This window comes from Mastigoproctus giganteus, chromosome 11 (assembly GCF_048544385.1).
Source record: "Mastigoproctus giganteus isolate SK-2022 chromosome 11, ASM4854438v1, whole genome shotgun sequence".
Lineage (NCBI taxonomy): Eukaryota > Metazoa > Arthropoda > Arachnida > Uropygi > Thelyphonidae > Mastigoproctus > Mastigoproctus giganteus.
The window spans coordinates 26,695,658-26,712,165 of NC_143585.1; the positions used below are offsets into that span (position 1 = coordinate 26,695,658).

A 16,508-nucleotide genomic window follows, 5' to 3' on the forward strand; every position below is an offset into this window, starting at 1 on the left:
ATTTATTTCTTGTTGCCAAAAGGTGAAAAGAGGATTTCCTACACAAAGGAACGTTCAGTTAACTAAAAATTGCAGTTGATGCTAACATTTCAGATCTGCTTTGGAATTCCATTCTCAAGACAAGTTGCTATACTGCAGAGGTGAATTAAGTCTTCTGAGACAGGTTGTAAACTGTTGCCCTGTAAAGTCTTTAATTCCTTGTTCTGCTTTAATCTTAACCTTTTTGTTACAAAAATACGACACTATTCAAGACAGTTAACTGGTTTGCAGGAAACTCTCCAACTTTCTTTTCTGCATACATTAAATCTCACAATTGTTGCAGACAAATTATTAATAAATTCAAAAGCAGTTTTGAAAATTTATGACTTGTGCAACTTGACACATGTCCAAATGAATACATGTCAAGTTGTATAAGTTTTCTCCATTCATTTGCTAATGCCATTGATTGCAGCATTTGGCCACCTTTGCCTCCGTAGCCGAGTGGTCATGAGCGGGAGTGCAGCAGCACACACTCTTTGAATAGACCGGGGTTCAAGCCCCTGACTGCTGAATACGGTTGATCTGCCAACCCGCACTGGACCAGCGTGGCAGATTATGGTCCATTTCCCTCAGCATGAATTGTTTAGGAGGCTTCCATCCTGCAGCGGGTTGATAATGGCTGCACTTTACCTTTTTACTATTTTCTCTCTCTCTGCTGCACTGTTTCCTAAAGTATATTATTGCACCTGGGGTGAGTAGCTGCTGAGTTTCAGTTCCTTGTAAAGAGACTCAATTAAAAACAAAAAACTAATTTTTCTCTAGGCCAAATTCTCAGCCTTCCCTAATTAAAAATTGTGGGTGCACTACTGTATTTACTCCCTTTCCTTGCAACTGCTGCATAATAATATTATGTTATAAACCTGTTCTTTTAGTGCCACATTTGGGTTTTCATAAAAAAATAATAATAAATGAGAAAGTCTTGCAGCCTTCTCTTTCAGGTAGCCTTTAACCAGTTTATAAAACCCATGCTTTAATTATACTTTGTGTTGTCTTTTTATACCATATTCTGTTGATGATTTTTCTTAGAAATTTACTTGTGTGTGTGTGTGGCTTGTTCTTAAAAAGGAAGGCAAAATCTTTCCTACCTAATTAAACTTGGACTTCTTACATTGACCCCCCCCCCTCTCTCAAGTAATGGAGAAATCCATTAACCGCCAACCTTACATTTTGAAATGTGCTGTCTGATTTGTTATCAGTAAAGATTCTATTTTTAAATTTCTTTATTGCTGCTATGTACGGTACAAGTACTAGGAACCATAATACTCATCATGGCGACATAGCCAGGAGTAATAAAATCTTGCCCATATCCACTTGTGGAACAAATGGCATTGAAAAGTTTGAAGAATTGGAAGTAATTGCTCTAGACATCTCAAAGGCATTTTGTTGTTATTCAGGCTTGACACAGTGAAAGAAGCGGGGGTGGTAATCAGTGGACTAGTGTAGTGAGTAAGTTCTTCTGGAGTCTGTATTGGGACCCCTCATATTTATAGTTTTCCTCAATGATATGTTGAGCATATAGAGTGAGAACTGTCAAAGGTGTTGCTGATTTAAGGGTAGGTAGAATAGTAAATAATTGGGACCGGGCTATGGTACTTCAGATGACTTGGATTGGTTACATATATACTCAGAGATCACTATGATGGATGATACTGCATAGCTTGCAGTATGAAAAGCTGAACAGCTTCTCCCTAGAGCAGTGGTCATTTGCATCTGGTCATGCAAGTAAAAGTAATAAAGTAGCAGTTATGTGACATAGTAAAGATATCATGGAGTTTCAAAAGGGCATGATTGTGGAAGTTTGTGCATCAGGTGCTTCCAGGTTGGAAATGGCACATCTTGTCAGTTGCTCAGTGCCCACTGTGGTTGAGGTGTCAAACCACCTCCAACCTACAGAACTGTAAAGCAAGGTGGATGTTTGTGGTGAGCAAAGGGTGCAGCACATTGTAATCCATTAACCGTCAACTTTACATTTACAGGTATGCCATCAAGCCCATACTTGATGGCGTACCTGCCATCAGGTATGGGCTTGATGGCAGGTCACTGTTCAACAGCAGGAGTGGGCTTTATGGTCGATGCTCAGGCCACCAGTAGTGTGATCGCTTTCTAACCAATATCGGACCGCCTGGCAGTCCTTACTGTCAAGGGCACCATCAAGACCCATATTATCTCCGCCTATGCACCAACTGAGACTAGCCTGGACCCGACCAAGAATGACTTCTACAACCAGCTCCAACATACGCTGGATTCAATTCCACAGACAGAAGTGATCATCCTCGCAGGGGACTTTAATGCCCACATTGGCGTGGACAGATCTGGTTGGGAAACAACAATGGGCAAGTTTGGCCATGGGAAGATCAATGACAATGGACTACGTTTGTTGTCCTTTGCCGCATCTAACAACCTGATCATCGGAAACAGCCATTTCCAGCATCCTCAAAAACATCAACTTACATGGTGAAATCCATCTGGCAAGGACTCAGCAATCCTGGACTACATTCTGATCAACGCCCAATTTCGCTCATCACTCATGGACGTTCGTGCCATGAGGGGACCTGATTGCGGATCTGATCACTACCTCATCCGGGCTAAGGTGCAGCTCAAATTACGGCATGCAAAAAGGTCATCTCGGTCAGCCAAGCTGGACTGGAGGCAGCTAATGAATGCTGCCAACAAACAGGCATATCAGATCGCCCTATCCAACCGCTTCGAGATGCTGGCCGCGCCTGAGGATATAAATGAAGAAGAAAAGCAGATCTCTGATGCCATCCTGGAATGTGCCAGGCCCCTATGTCCACCTACCCAATGTCGAACGCAACCATGGATATCAGACGAGTGCCTCGACCTCATGGACAAACGGAAACAGGCAAAGTTGGTCAACTTTGAACGGTACCGGCAGCTAAACCGAGAAGTCCGACAGAGGATGACAGTGGAAAGAGAAGCATACTGGAACCAAGTGGCAGACGATCTTGAAGTGGCGGCATCCAAGAACGAGTACCGCACCCTCAGATGTCTGAGTGGAAAGACCAAATTGACTAGTGACAACATCAAGAATGCTGATGGGACCTTTGTGCAATTAATGTCCGAACGCCTGCAACGGTGGGTTGAATTCTTTAAAGCATTGTATAATCACGACCCACCCCAGGGACCACCAGCAACCACACTATCGATCGATCCCCCGAGGTCTCCATGGTCGATGTTGAGCCTACAGTAGAAGTGAAACAGCCATACAATCCCTAAAGAATGGCAGGGCACTAGGAGTGGACCAAGTCACCACAGAAGCGATCAAAGCCGGGGGGAAAAACGTATCGCTTCGCCGACTACACTCACTCCTCAAAACCATCTGGTGCACTGAAGAAATTCCGCTAATATGGAGGAAAGCCATTATCGTACCGATCCACAAGAAAGGTGATAACCGGGATTGCAAGAACTACCGTGGCATCAGCCTCCTTTCCATCATCAGAAAGGTCTTTATGAAGATCATCCAGTCAAGGCTGCAAAAACATTGTGAGCAAACCAGTTAAGAAGAACAGGTGGGATTTAGACCCGGGCGAGGATGCTGTGATCAAATCTTTGCCATCCGTCAGCTGATGGAGGAGAGGATCCAGTGTGGACAGTGAACCGTCATTGTTTTCATTGACTTTAAGTCTGCTTTCGACTGTGTCCTCCAAACTGCATACAGTGGTTTAACCAGCTAGGTGCACATCCAGAACGATTTATCTGAGGAATTTACCATCCAAACGGGAGTCCGCCAAGGGGACGTAGCCTCCCCGTTGCTTTTCAACATAGTGGTCGACGCCATTATGAGGCAAGCATTCAGAAACAGACGGGGCATACAATATGACAAGGATCACTATGTGACTGACCTGATGTTTGCCGATGATAGTGCTATCTTTGCCGATAACGATGCTGAAGCCATGGATATCCTCTACGACAGTGCCCGGCCATGCGGTTTGAAGATCAATGCTGATAAGACAAAGGCCCTGACAACAGATGGGTCGCAAGCCACCATCTATCTCTAAGGCGTCCAGATCGAGCAAGTGCAGGACTTTAAATACCTTGGGTCGCTGGTCCAGGAGAAGAAAGTTGCATCCATCATGGAAATCCACGGCAGAATTTGGAGAGGCAGCCACTGCGTTCGCCTCGCTCAAATGGTGTCTGTGGAAGAGGACCAACATTTCCTCAAAGACTAAAATCCAACTCTTCCAAACTTTGATCCTGCCCATTCTCCTTTACTGATCGGAAACATGGATTTGTCTTAAGCTAGATTTAAACAAACTTGAGGCATTCCAAATGCGATGCCTGCGGCAGATCTTGGGCATCTCACTTCGCGACCGCATCACTAATGATACCATCCGTGCCAGATGCCAACAGCAACCAACCATTGCCGACCAAATCCAGAAGCGAAGGCTTAGATGGTCTGGCCACGTATGTAGAATGGGCATGAACAGAATACTCCACACTCCTTTGGAGACAACGACCCACCCAATGGAGCATCCAACAGACCGCGCCTAGGAAAACGTGGGCCAAGCAAGTGGAAAATGACTTGAAGAGCCGACGTCTCGACCTTAACCAGGCCAGGACTGACGCCATGAATCGTAAAGTATTGAAGGACATCACAGAGCAAGTCCGAAACCCTGCAGCACCTACAGCAGCATTCTGGTTGCGTGGCCAACCGCTTCCCCCAGCTGCCAGCTAAGAACCAAAGAAGAAGAATACAATATGGGCAATGCAAAAACAATATCCCAAATGACGATGTGCCGCACACTCAGACATATGGGATTCCTCAGCAGATGACCCAAGAGACACCCTCTCCTCACTGCTGATCATTGTCAACAGTGAACACTGTGGTGTCAACAACATGCTATTTGGAAACTGGAGGGCTGGAAAGTGTGCTGCCCACTGTCTAGTCAGGTGGAAGTGATTGCTTAATATGGAGCTTATTTTGCTGCCAAGAGCTAGGACCCCTGGATATGACCCAGTGTTTCACTACTGAGGTGTAACGGCAACTCATAGAAGACCATGTGCACCTTGTTATGTTGCATTATTTTCTCAGACAGAAACAGGATGTTCCAAGACCATAATGTGCTGTATCATCAGTTCCATACAGTGTACAAGTGGTTCAAGGAACACAGTGACGATTTCACCCACTCTGATTGGCCTCCAAATTCATCTAATTTCAATCCAATTGAACACCTGTGGGATGTTTGGAACAGAAGTGAGGCATATGGAAATGCAACCATAATCTGTTCGTTCCGACATTGTGGAAAGCTTTGCAGGCAGCATGGTTGCAAGTTCCCTATGAACATCTTCAGACATCTGGTGGAGTAACTGCCTAGGTGAATTTCAGCTGTTATCCGTGAGAACAGCAGCCAAACACTGTGTAGATCATCATCAGCCATTTTCAATCCACTGCAGGATGAAGGCCTCTCCAGCAACTTTCCAGTTCCTTCTGTTTTGTACAATGGCCATCCATTTACTACCCACAAACTCACGAATTTCATCTATCCATCTCAGTCATTGTCTTCCAGGTTTTCTTCTAGCTCCTCTTGTGTACCATTATGTTATTTTCTTAGTTCATCTGTCGTCATGTCTTTGAGCTATGTATCCTGCACAAGACCATTTGAGTTCTTTAGTTTTGATAAGAATGTCCTTTACTTGAGTTTGCTGTCTAATCCATGTGTTTCTCTTCTTATCTAACAGTCTGATTCCCAATATAATTCGTTCCATTCTTTGCTATGTAGTTCTCAGCTTCTCTTCCATTCTTTTGTTAAGTGCCCAAGTTTCACTTCCATAAGTCATGGTGGGAAGTATACATTGGTTCATTATTTTACGTTTCAGACAAACTAGAATATTTCTCTTCAGTATGTGACTATATTTCCTGAATGCTATCCATCCAAAATTTATTCTTCTCTTGACTTCCAGCCATTTATCATTATTACAGCTAATAACTTGTCCCAGATAAGTATATGACTCCACCTTTTCAATCATTATGTCCCTTTCTGTACAATACTTGTTCATTATTACTTTTGCTTTAGCCATATTCATCTTTAGTCCAAAATCCTTACTGATTGTGCATAACTGATTAAGATTTTCCTCTAATTCTTTGGGATCATGGCTTATGACCACAATGTCATCTGCAAATCGTAAATTGTTTAGGTACTCTCCATTCACATTGACTCCTTTCTGCGACCAGTCTAATCTTCTGAAAGCTTCCTCGAGAGCAGCAGTAAACAGCTTTGGAGATATTGTCTCCTTGTCAAACTCTTTTCTCGATTTTAAATTTACTAATGTCTTGGTCTAGTCTAATAAAGGAGGTAGCGTTCTCATACATTTTCTTCAAAATCATAATATATGGGGTATCTATGCCTTGCCTTTCCAGTGCCCGAAACATTGCCTTATGCTGTATGGAGTCAAATGCCTTTAAATAATCCACAAATACCAGGCATAATGGTGTTTTATATTCATTTGCTTTCTCCATTAGCTGTGATATTATGTGAAGGTGATCCATATTTGAGAATCCTGTCCCAAAGCCACCTTGCTCTTTCGGTTGATTCTCATCAAGTATTCTTTCTAATCTGTTAGTAATGACCCTTGTGAAGAACTTGTAGATGTGGGATAACAAGCTAATTGGTGTATAATTTCCAATTTCTGATTTATCTCCTTTCTTATGCAGCAAAACTATGATTGCATTATTCCACTGCCTAGGCGTCACACCTTTTCTAATGCATTTTGTGAAGAGCCTTGCCAGTTTTTGTGTTATGTCTCTTCCTCCCAATTTTAACAACTCTACAGTAACTTCATCTTCCCCCAGGGCTTTCTGATTCTTCATTTTCTTCAACGCATGTTCTACCTCATCAGGAAGAATATTGAGTATGTTGTATGTGTTGCTAATTTGCAATCCATCTTCCCCACTGCTGGCATCATTCCTTCGCTCCTTGTATAATTCTCTATAGTATTAGCATTAGCATTAGCATTAGTAGAGGCATTTGATGCAAGAAAGCAAGCTTATGCAGCATCAGCCAAAAAAAAAAAAAAAAACCACTTCCACTTCACCCCTCTGTTCGTTCAAAATACCTGTCCAGCTGAGCCTTAAACTTATTTAGGCTATCAACCTCCACCACAAGGGATGGAAGTCTGTTCCACCAACCAACCACCCACTGGCTAAAGGCAAATTTCCGCACGTCTATCCTACATCTGTCTTTCCTCAATTTGAATTTATGCCCTCTCAGGTGATTTTTCTGAGCTAGAGGAAGAATCCCATCAGCATTGAGCATGCTTAAACCATTCAAGGCTTTATACACCTCTATCAGATCACCTCGCTGGTGCCTAGTCTCCAGACACTGTAATTTGCAAAACTTAAGCCTTTCTTCGTAAGAGCACCCCTTTGTTCCATTCACTAATCTTGTTGCCCTTCTCTGTACTCGTTCCAGCAGCTCTACATCCTTCTTGAAATGAGGCCTCCAGACCTGTATACAGTACTCTAGGTGTGGCCTGACCATCGCCTTATACAATGGAATAATCACCTCCTTATCCCTGCTGGAAAAATTCCTGTATATCATTGACAATACTCCATGAGCTACTCTTGCAGCCCGTCTGCACTGCTCAGAGAACTTCATATCTGCCTGCACAATCACCCCCAAGTCCCTTTCATTCTCTACCACTGTCAGTGTTGTACCATAGAGTTGATACGTTGCTCTGGGGTTGCTGTTTCCCATGTGTAGTACTTTACATTTGTCAATGTTAAACTTCATTTGCCACCTCTCAGCCCATCTGCTCAACCTTTCCAGATCCTGTTGCAGAAGCATAGTGTCAGTAGTGTCCTTGACAACCCTGCCAACCTTTGTATCGTCTGCAAACTTGGACATTAATCCCGATATACCATCATCAATATCATTTATAAATACAGAAAACAATAATGGACCCAACACTGAGCCCTGAGGGACTCCACTAATAACATCAGTCCACGATGAGCAGTGTCCATTGATTACCACTCTCTGTCTTCTCCCCCTCAACCACCCCTTTATCCATAGCAGCAATTTGCCTCCAATGTCACACTGCTCCAATTTGTGTAGCAGTCTTCCATGTGCAACAGTATCAAAAGCCTTTCTAAGATCCAAGTATATAATATCAAAGTTATTCCCTGCATCCAGTTCTTTTGTGACTGCATCATAGTATCCAATCAAGTTGGTCAGGCAAGACTTCCCCTTAACAAAACCATGCTGTGTCTGAGCTATAACTGAAGTCTTGTCTAAATGATCCTGCAGTGCGTCTTTAACCAGTGCCTCCATTAATTTTCCTGGAACAGAAGTCAAGCTCACAGGTCTATAATTACTTGTGTCAGCCTTTGATCCTCCTTTGTGAATTGGGGTCACATTTGCACATTTCCAGTCTATGGGTACCTCCCCTGAGTCCAAGGAAGCTCTCATAATTATGGCTAAGGGTTTGCTTACTTCCTTTGCTGCCTCCTTTAATATAACTGGATAGATCCCATCCACTCCGGGTGCCTTTCTTGTGTTTATCTTCAACAGTTTCTCCTCCACTTTACTCCCAGTTATTTCAAGATTCTGTAACTTACTGCTAGAGTTGAATACACCTCTGGCATTCCCCTCGCTGAATAACTCCTCATGTGTGAATGTCGATGCAGTCTTCTGTAGTCTTCAAGTAGTCTTCTGCTATTTGAATTATGTCTTCTCTGCTATTTATAAGTACACCATTGCTATTCTGCAGTTTAATATCATTTGTCTTTCTGTATTACTGCTCATGGATGCTGATTTAAGTCCTTTGTTTTCCCTTAATGCTTGTTCTACTTTTATTGTGTTAAATCTTCTTATGTCCCCTCTGGGTCTCTTTCTAATGGCTTTGCATAACTCTGTATACTCAGTTTTTTACTTGTCAGTGTTTATCTTGCTCTTCATTTGTCGCCTTCGGTTCATCATAAGTGTTTTTTGACTAATTTTTTCTTCTTTGGATTTCTTTTTCCCTGTAGAGGTTTCTTGGGCTTTATCACTTTCAGAAAGTTGTAATATTCCTCTTCGATATCTTGGTCCTGAGCAGTCTGCAGAAGCTCAAACCTATTCGTAAGTTCCAGTACATACTGCTTTTTCTCCTCTTCTATTATTTACTCGAGTCAGTTTTTTCCTTTCCTACATCTATATCAAGTGTGCATCTTACCATTCTGTGATTACTTTCAACATTTACCTTATTCCGGACGGTAACATCATTCACGATATATTTTCTGTTAGTGAGGATGAAGTCGATTTCATTAGTTGTTAATCCCTTTGGACTCTTTCTGTTCACCCTTTTCTTGAAAAAAGTGTTCATTACTGACAATCCTCGAGATACTGCAAATTCCACAAGTCTTTCACCTCTTTCATTTCTTTCACCAATTCCAAAATTTCCTACAGTTTTCCCTTTCTGCTCTGTTTTGTCTTTTTACAACCTTAGCATTGAAGTCCCCCATAATAATAGTGTAGTGGGTTTTCTGCTCATCTAAAAGACTCAATTTCGGTGAACATTTCATCAATCTCTTCATCATTATGGCTCAAGTTGGTGCATAAATCATTATAACTTTTAGCTTGTATCCCTTAGAAATCTTGAGTATTAGTCTTGACACCCTTGGTGATGTGGCACCTTCGTAGCCAGGTGGGCAGGAGCAGCAGTGCATAGCAGCGCTTCTTGATTAGACCGGGGTTCGAGCCCATGACCACCAATATATGGAGGATGTGGGAAAGTCAGGGAATGACCACCACATATCCCCAGAGCAATATGACCTTAGTTGCTAATGCTCCTAAAAAAACAAATAACAACAACAAGAACCTTGGTGATGTACTTTTGAATTCCAAAATGTTTTTTATATCTTTGTGGACCAGAAACCCAACTCCACCTTTGCTCCTTTAACTGTTTCCATTGGTGTACAGCAGATTTCCACTTGATAAACTTAATTAATTCATTTCTTCTTGTTGTTTCAGCCAAACCGATGATATTCCGATTCACATTTTCTAGTTCCTTTTCCAGCTCTAATATCCTGTCTTCACCGATGAGCGATCTTACGTTGTAACAGGCCAAGTTCAGTTTCCGTGAATTGCAGCCTGGTCGTACCCAGAGATTCTTAGCACCCTCTGCTTCAACTCTGATCCTCTCACTGCTGTAAGAGGGGGAGTGAAAACTGCTGGGGACTGAGGGCCATTTGTTTCATCATGCTTGGAGGGTTTGGTCTTTTCCTCTTCATGCTGACCAGGCGTCTTGAAGAGAACCACTCTACAAGTTCATTGCCACCTAAGTGACGTAACTGGGCTTACCATTGAGAAAGTGTGCATGAGTCGATTTTAGGGAGGCAGGCCAACCGGACTTCTCTTAAATCTTCTGTAATAGAAAGATATTGGATCCATAAGGGGGCTCGCATCTGGTGAGTATGGGCTTGGCACACCCAGGGTTCTGAGCTGGATATCATCATTCTTCTCTTTCTTGGTGATTCTCTTCTATTTCTCTCTCTCTCTCTCTTTCTCTTTCTCTCTCTCTCTCTCTCTCTCTTTCTCTTTCTCTCTCTCTCTCTTAGGGTAACTTGGGAATTTTTTTTTTTGGCTGGTGCAGCATAAGCCTTGGGCTTCCTTGCTAATAATAATAATAATAATCACTGTTTTAGACTGGGTGTCTGATAACACACAGAATGCCTGTTCCTCTCTAAGTCACTGTATAGATAGATGGTCATAATTCTGTAATTACTGAGTATATGTGATCTGAAGGATATCAACTGAAGTTTGTTAAATTTTGCTAAATATAAGGTTTTGCATTTGGAGAAATGTGAGGACTGAAGTTTAGAGTATATGACTATAAAACCCAATATGAGTATAAAATTCTAAACTTCAGTCCTCTAAATTGGTACCTGGGGGTGCCAATTTAGAGGACTGAAGTTTAGAGTTTACAATTTAGAGGACTGAATTGAAAGTGGTTCTGGATGAGAATGATTAGAGGTTATGATATGAGCAGACATGAAATTTTTTAGGAAGGCTTATGGTGTACTATCAATGATCTATGTGGCTTTTCTGGCAGGGAGGCATATTATTATTATTCCTCTTTGTTAAGAAATTACCTGTAATTTATTTTGTGGTTCTACTTCAAACTCAGAACTCTTTTAACATATACTTAAACTTAGAATTATAAGTTAAAAATCATAAAACTAACTTCTTATGTTATAAGTGGCATGGCCAAGTGAAATCCCAATAGTTAAGAGTAACACCCTAACTGAGCTAACTATCAGACAGACTGTGAGATCTCATGAGAAACCCTGCACCGATATCGTTGATAACAACATTAGAGTAAATCAGACGTATTATGCCAGCCACCTAACCATATGATAAAATCAATACTATATAATATATAAATAAATATAATATTATTCATTATTTTTTTTTTTCTATTCCAAGTGAAATCCCAGTAGAGTACTTACAACTATTGGGATTTTATTTATGATTTTTAATTATCAGTTTTCGTATACTGGTATTAAAAGAATTTGAAAAAGTATCACGTAATAAATTGCAGGTACTTTCTTAATAGCTTATGATGAATGTGATTAAGAGCATATTGTCCTTTTATTACTATTCCTTTTTATAAATTATGGTGAGACCATATTTGAAATATTATAATCAGCTCTGGAAGCCTCACCTAATAAAAGAACGTAACTTCTAGAGAGAGAGAGAGAATCCAAAGAAAGACAACAGAGTTGGTTGGGAGTGCTAAAGATTGTTCCTATGAGGAGCACTATAAAATGTGGAACTGGAGACTAGACACTTCAGGGGTGACCTGATCTGAGGGGTTTAAGGCCTTAAAGGTTAAAAGAATAAGCAGGATAAATGAAAAGGGTATATACACATTGTCAGGTAAAAGTATAACAAGTGATGTGCAAATATAAAAGTTTTAGGAAGCAGTAAACAATTAGATCTTCCGAAGTTCGCCTTCATATAGCATGTTATTAATTGTTGAAATAGGTTGTCTCCCAAGGTGGTTGAGATGAAGAATCTGAGAGAGTTTACGGCAGAACTGGATAGTTGCTTGTTTGGTGAGCAAATTGTGATTTCTTTGGGTTTCCAAATCAGTGGAGCCAAATATAAAAATAATTATCCTTAGAAAGTAACTTTTTTCTCACCCTGTATTTGGCTCAAACTTGATTGCTGTAGAGAGTGTGTTCTTTAAACTGTGCTTTTTTAAAAAATAACTAAATATATTTCTAACAAGAATGACACTTAAATTAGAGTTCATTATAAAATTTAATTATAAATTAAATTGCTAGGTGAAAAGAAGGTTAAATTTGGAGGCTGCAGATATTAGCACTACTAGAGATGTATTCCGTACACCCAGGCTTAAACGTGGTAGAACAATATCCATTTCAACTAATACTAGTCCAAAAAGTAAGTAAAAATAATTTTAGATTCTTATTTTTAAAAATAATGCACAACTTTTTAAAAAATGTTTTAGAATGGTAAATAGCATTTATTTTAATTATCTGTTATGTCTTCAATAATATTGGAAGCTAAAGAATTGCTATAACCTTTTTGTAAACTAGAAGAATAATAAGGGCATCAGATAAATAGATATGGCACTGGTTCTTGTATTCTCCCTATCTTATGAACTCCTCTGACCATCTGGTCATCCTGGAGTGTAAACAGAAAAAAACTATTTATTTAAACGATACAAAATGGAGTACAGAAATTTTTTAATTCGTTGTAAAAAAAGAAGAGGTTAGGCTAGGCTAGGCAGTTTTATATGGTAGTTAATTTATAGGTGGTATTTCTGATAATATTTGCAAAAATAATCTTTAAAATGTAAAGAATCAAGGGGGAGAGGGCATAATTTGGGAATTTTAACACGTATTGTGAAGAAAACCTTGTTTCAGTTAGATACTGAGCCTAGAAAAATTGCAGATGGAAATGATTGTTATTAAGATTGAAATCATAATGTGGTATGCATTAAGATTCCAAAATCTATATTTGTGAAATGATTTGATTTTAAGGTTTTGGGGAATTTGATTTTGACTGAACTACTTGATTGACTTGGCGCATTGTGGCCTTAGCTGCCAATGCGCCATTAAAAACCAAACTACTCGAACTTGTTTTACTAGTTCAAGTAGCCATAATTTCATGTTAGGTAAGAAAATACATGATATTCAAAATTATGAGATGGTTCAATATTATGATATAAAATTTGGAATACCACCCCTACACACACACACACACAAAATAAACAAAACTATAATTACATTATGATATTACATTACATGCGATGACCTTATACAGTTTTGGAATGTTTTGTCTGTTTTGAATAGAAATATGAAATACTTTAGCATTAGCATTAGTCGAGGCATATGATGCAAGAAAGCAAGTTTATACAGCTTTAGCCAAAAAAAAAAAAAACCTTCCCATTTCACCCATTCAGGCACTCCAAACGTTTGTCTAGTTCAGCCTTAAATTTATTTAAGCTATCAAACTTCCACTACAACAGATAGAAGTCTGTTCCAGCAATCAACTACCCTCTGGCTAAAGGCAAACTTCTGTACATCTATCCTACAACCGTCTTTTCTCAATTTTAATTTATGCTCTCTTAGGCAATTTTCTGAGCATGAGGAAGAATCCAATCCGCATTGAGCATGCTCAAACCATTTAAGGCTTTGCACACTGCAATCAGGTTAACTCGCAGTTGTCTAGTCTCCAGAGCCTGTAATTTGCAAAATTTAAGCTTTTCTTCGTAAGAGCAACCCTTTGTTCAATTCACTAATCATGTTGCCCTTCTGTACTCATTCCAACATCTCTACATCCTTCTTAAAATGAGGCCTCCAGACCTGTATACAGTACTCAAGGTGTGGCCTGACCATTGCCTTATACAAGGGAATAATCACCTCCCTATCCCTGCTAGAAAAATTCCTGTATATCAGTGACAAGACACCATGAGCTACTCTTGCAGACCGTCTGCACTGCTCAGAAAACTTCATATCTGCCTGCACACAATTACCCCAGATCCTTTTGATTCTCTACCACTGTCAGTGTGGTACCACAGAGTTGATACGTTACTCTGGGATTACTGCTTCCCATATGTAGCACTTTACATTTGTCAATGTTAAACTTCATTTGCCACCTCTCAGCCCATCTGCTCAACTTTTCTAGATTCTGTTGCAGCAGTGTACTGTCATTAACAATCCTGCCAACCTTCGTATCGTCTGCAAACTTGGACATTAAGCCTGATATACCATCATCAATATCATTTATAAATACAGAAAACAACAATGGACCCAACACTGAACCCTGAGTGATTCCAATAATAGTATTAATCCATGAAGATCAGTGTCCATTGATTATCACTCTGTCTTCTCCCACTCAACTACCCCTTTATCCACAGCAGCAATTGCCTTCCATGCCACACTGCTTCAATTTTTTCAGCATTCTTCCATGTGCAACAGTATCAAAAGCTTTTCTAAGATCCAAATATATGATATTATTATGAACTTCCACAACAACAGATAGAAGTCTGTTCCAGCAATCAACTACCTGCTGGCTAAAGGCAAACTTCCGCACATCTATTCTACAACTGCCTTTCCTCAATTTGAATCTATGTCCCTTCAGGTTCTTAGTCTGATCAAGCGGAAGTATTCCGTCAGCATCGAGCCTGCTCAAACCATTCAAGGCCTTATACACCTCAATCAGATCACCTCGCAAGTGCCTAGTTTCCAGATGCTGCAACTTGCAGAACTTAAGCCTTTCTTCGTAAGCACAACTCCCTTTATTCCTCTCACCAATCTTTGTTGCCCTTGTCTGTACTCATTCTAGCAACTCTACATCTTTACTAAAATGAGGCCTCCAGACCTGTATTCAGTACTCAAGGTGTGGCCTGACCATTGCCTTATACAAGGGGACAATCGCCTCCTTGTCTCTGCTAGCAAAATTCTGATATCTTTGACAAAACTCCATGACCTGCTCTGGCAGCCCGTCTGCACTCTCAGAGAACTTCATATCTGACTGCATAATTATCCCTATGTCTTTTTCATTCTCCACCACCCTGAGTTGATACCACACAGTTGATATGTTTCTCTTAGGTTACTTTGCATTTGTCAATGTTAAACTTCAGTTGCCACTTCTCAGCCCATCTGCCTAACTTTTCTAGATCCTGTTGCAGTAACATACTGTCTTTAGTGTCATTAGCAACCCTGCCAACCTTTGTATTATCTGCAAACTTGGACATTAAGCCTGATATACCTTCCTCAATATCATTGATAAATACACAAAACAAAATGGACCTGGCACCGAAACTTGGGGGAATCCACTAATAACATTAGTTCATGTAGAGCAGTGTCCATTTATTACCACTCTCTGCAGTCTCCCACTCAACCATCCCTTTATCCATTGCAGCAACTTGCCCTTAATGCCATACTGCTCCAATTTGTACAGCAGTCTTCCGTGTGCAACAGTATCAAAAGCTTTCCTGAATCCAAGTATATGATATCAAAATAATTTTTTGCATCTGTTTCCTTTGTGACCACATTGTAATATCCAATCAAATTGGTCAGACAAGACTTCCCCTTAACAAACCTATGCTTTGTCTGAACTATTACTGCAGTCTTGTCTAGGTGATCCTGTATCACCTCATTAAGCAGTGACTCCATTATTTTCCCCGGAACAGAAGTTAAACTAACAGGTCTATAATTACTTGTCGCCCTTTGAATTCCCTTTGTGAATTGGGAATACATTTACACATCTCCAGTCCATGGGGACCTCCCCTGAATCTAAGGATGCTCTCATAATTATGGCTAAGGGTTTGCTAACTTCCCTTGCTGCCTCCTTCAATATAAGTAGATAGATTCCATCCACCCCAGGTGCCTTTTTTATGTTTGACTTCAACAATTTCTCTTCCACTTTGCTTTCCATTATTACAAAATCACTTGTCTCCCTGTTAAGAGTTTGATAAACTTCTGGCATTCCCCTCCTTGAATAACTCCTCATGTGTGAATGTAGGTGCAAAATACCCATTCAGTTTATCAGCTACTTGAGCAGGATCATCAGTAGTCGAAACATCTATGTTAAGTGGACCAATCTGGTTCATCCTCTTCCTTCTAGAGTTTACATAAGTAAAGAACTCTTTGTATCCTTTGCCAAAGATTTCTCATCTGCTTTTGCCTGCCTTACCTCCTTTGTGACTTGATTACAGACTAGCTTATTTCTGCCTTGGGCTTCTGTTTCGCCTGATAATTTATATGCATCCCATGACATGAGCCTCATTAATTCATCTGACATCCATTTAGGCCTGAACCTTGAACAGTATTTCTTAATTGGTATTGAAAAGCATAGTAACCTCCAAGATTAAGTCCCTGAAGGCTTCCCATTTGAAATTCACCATTGGTAACATTATCAGTTGATCTCACTCTATAGAATTTAAAAACTCTCTGAGACCACTTTAGTCACTTTTATGAAAGCAAAAAGCCTTCCCTT

The 16,508-nt window shown here is 40.3% G+C and overlaps 1 protein-coding gene across 1 annotated transcript in view; it reads left to right on the top strand.

Annotated features, from left to right (window-relative positions):
- The window catches only part of LOC150077823 (transcription factor E2F3-like), a 72,124-nt gene that overhangs the window by 15,286 nt on the left and 40,330 nt on the right, over positions 1 to 16,508 (top strand). Inside the window, exon 2 of the mRNA XM_090384373.1 lies at positions 12,326 to 12,443. Within this exon, the coding sequence (XP_090240499.1) occupies positions 12,326 to 12,443 (118 nt within the window). The remainder of the gene's footprint in view (positions 1 to 12,325; positions 12,444 to 16,508) is intronic.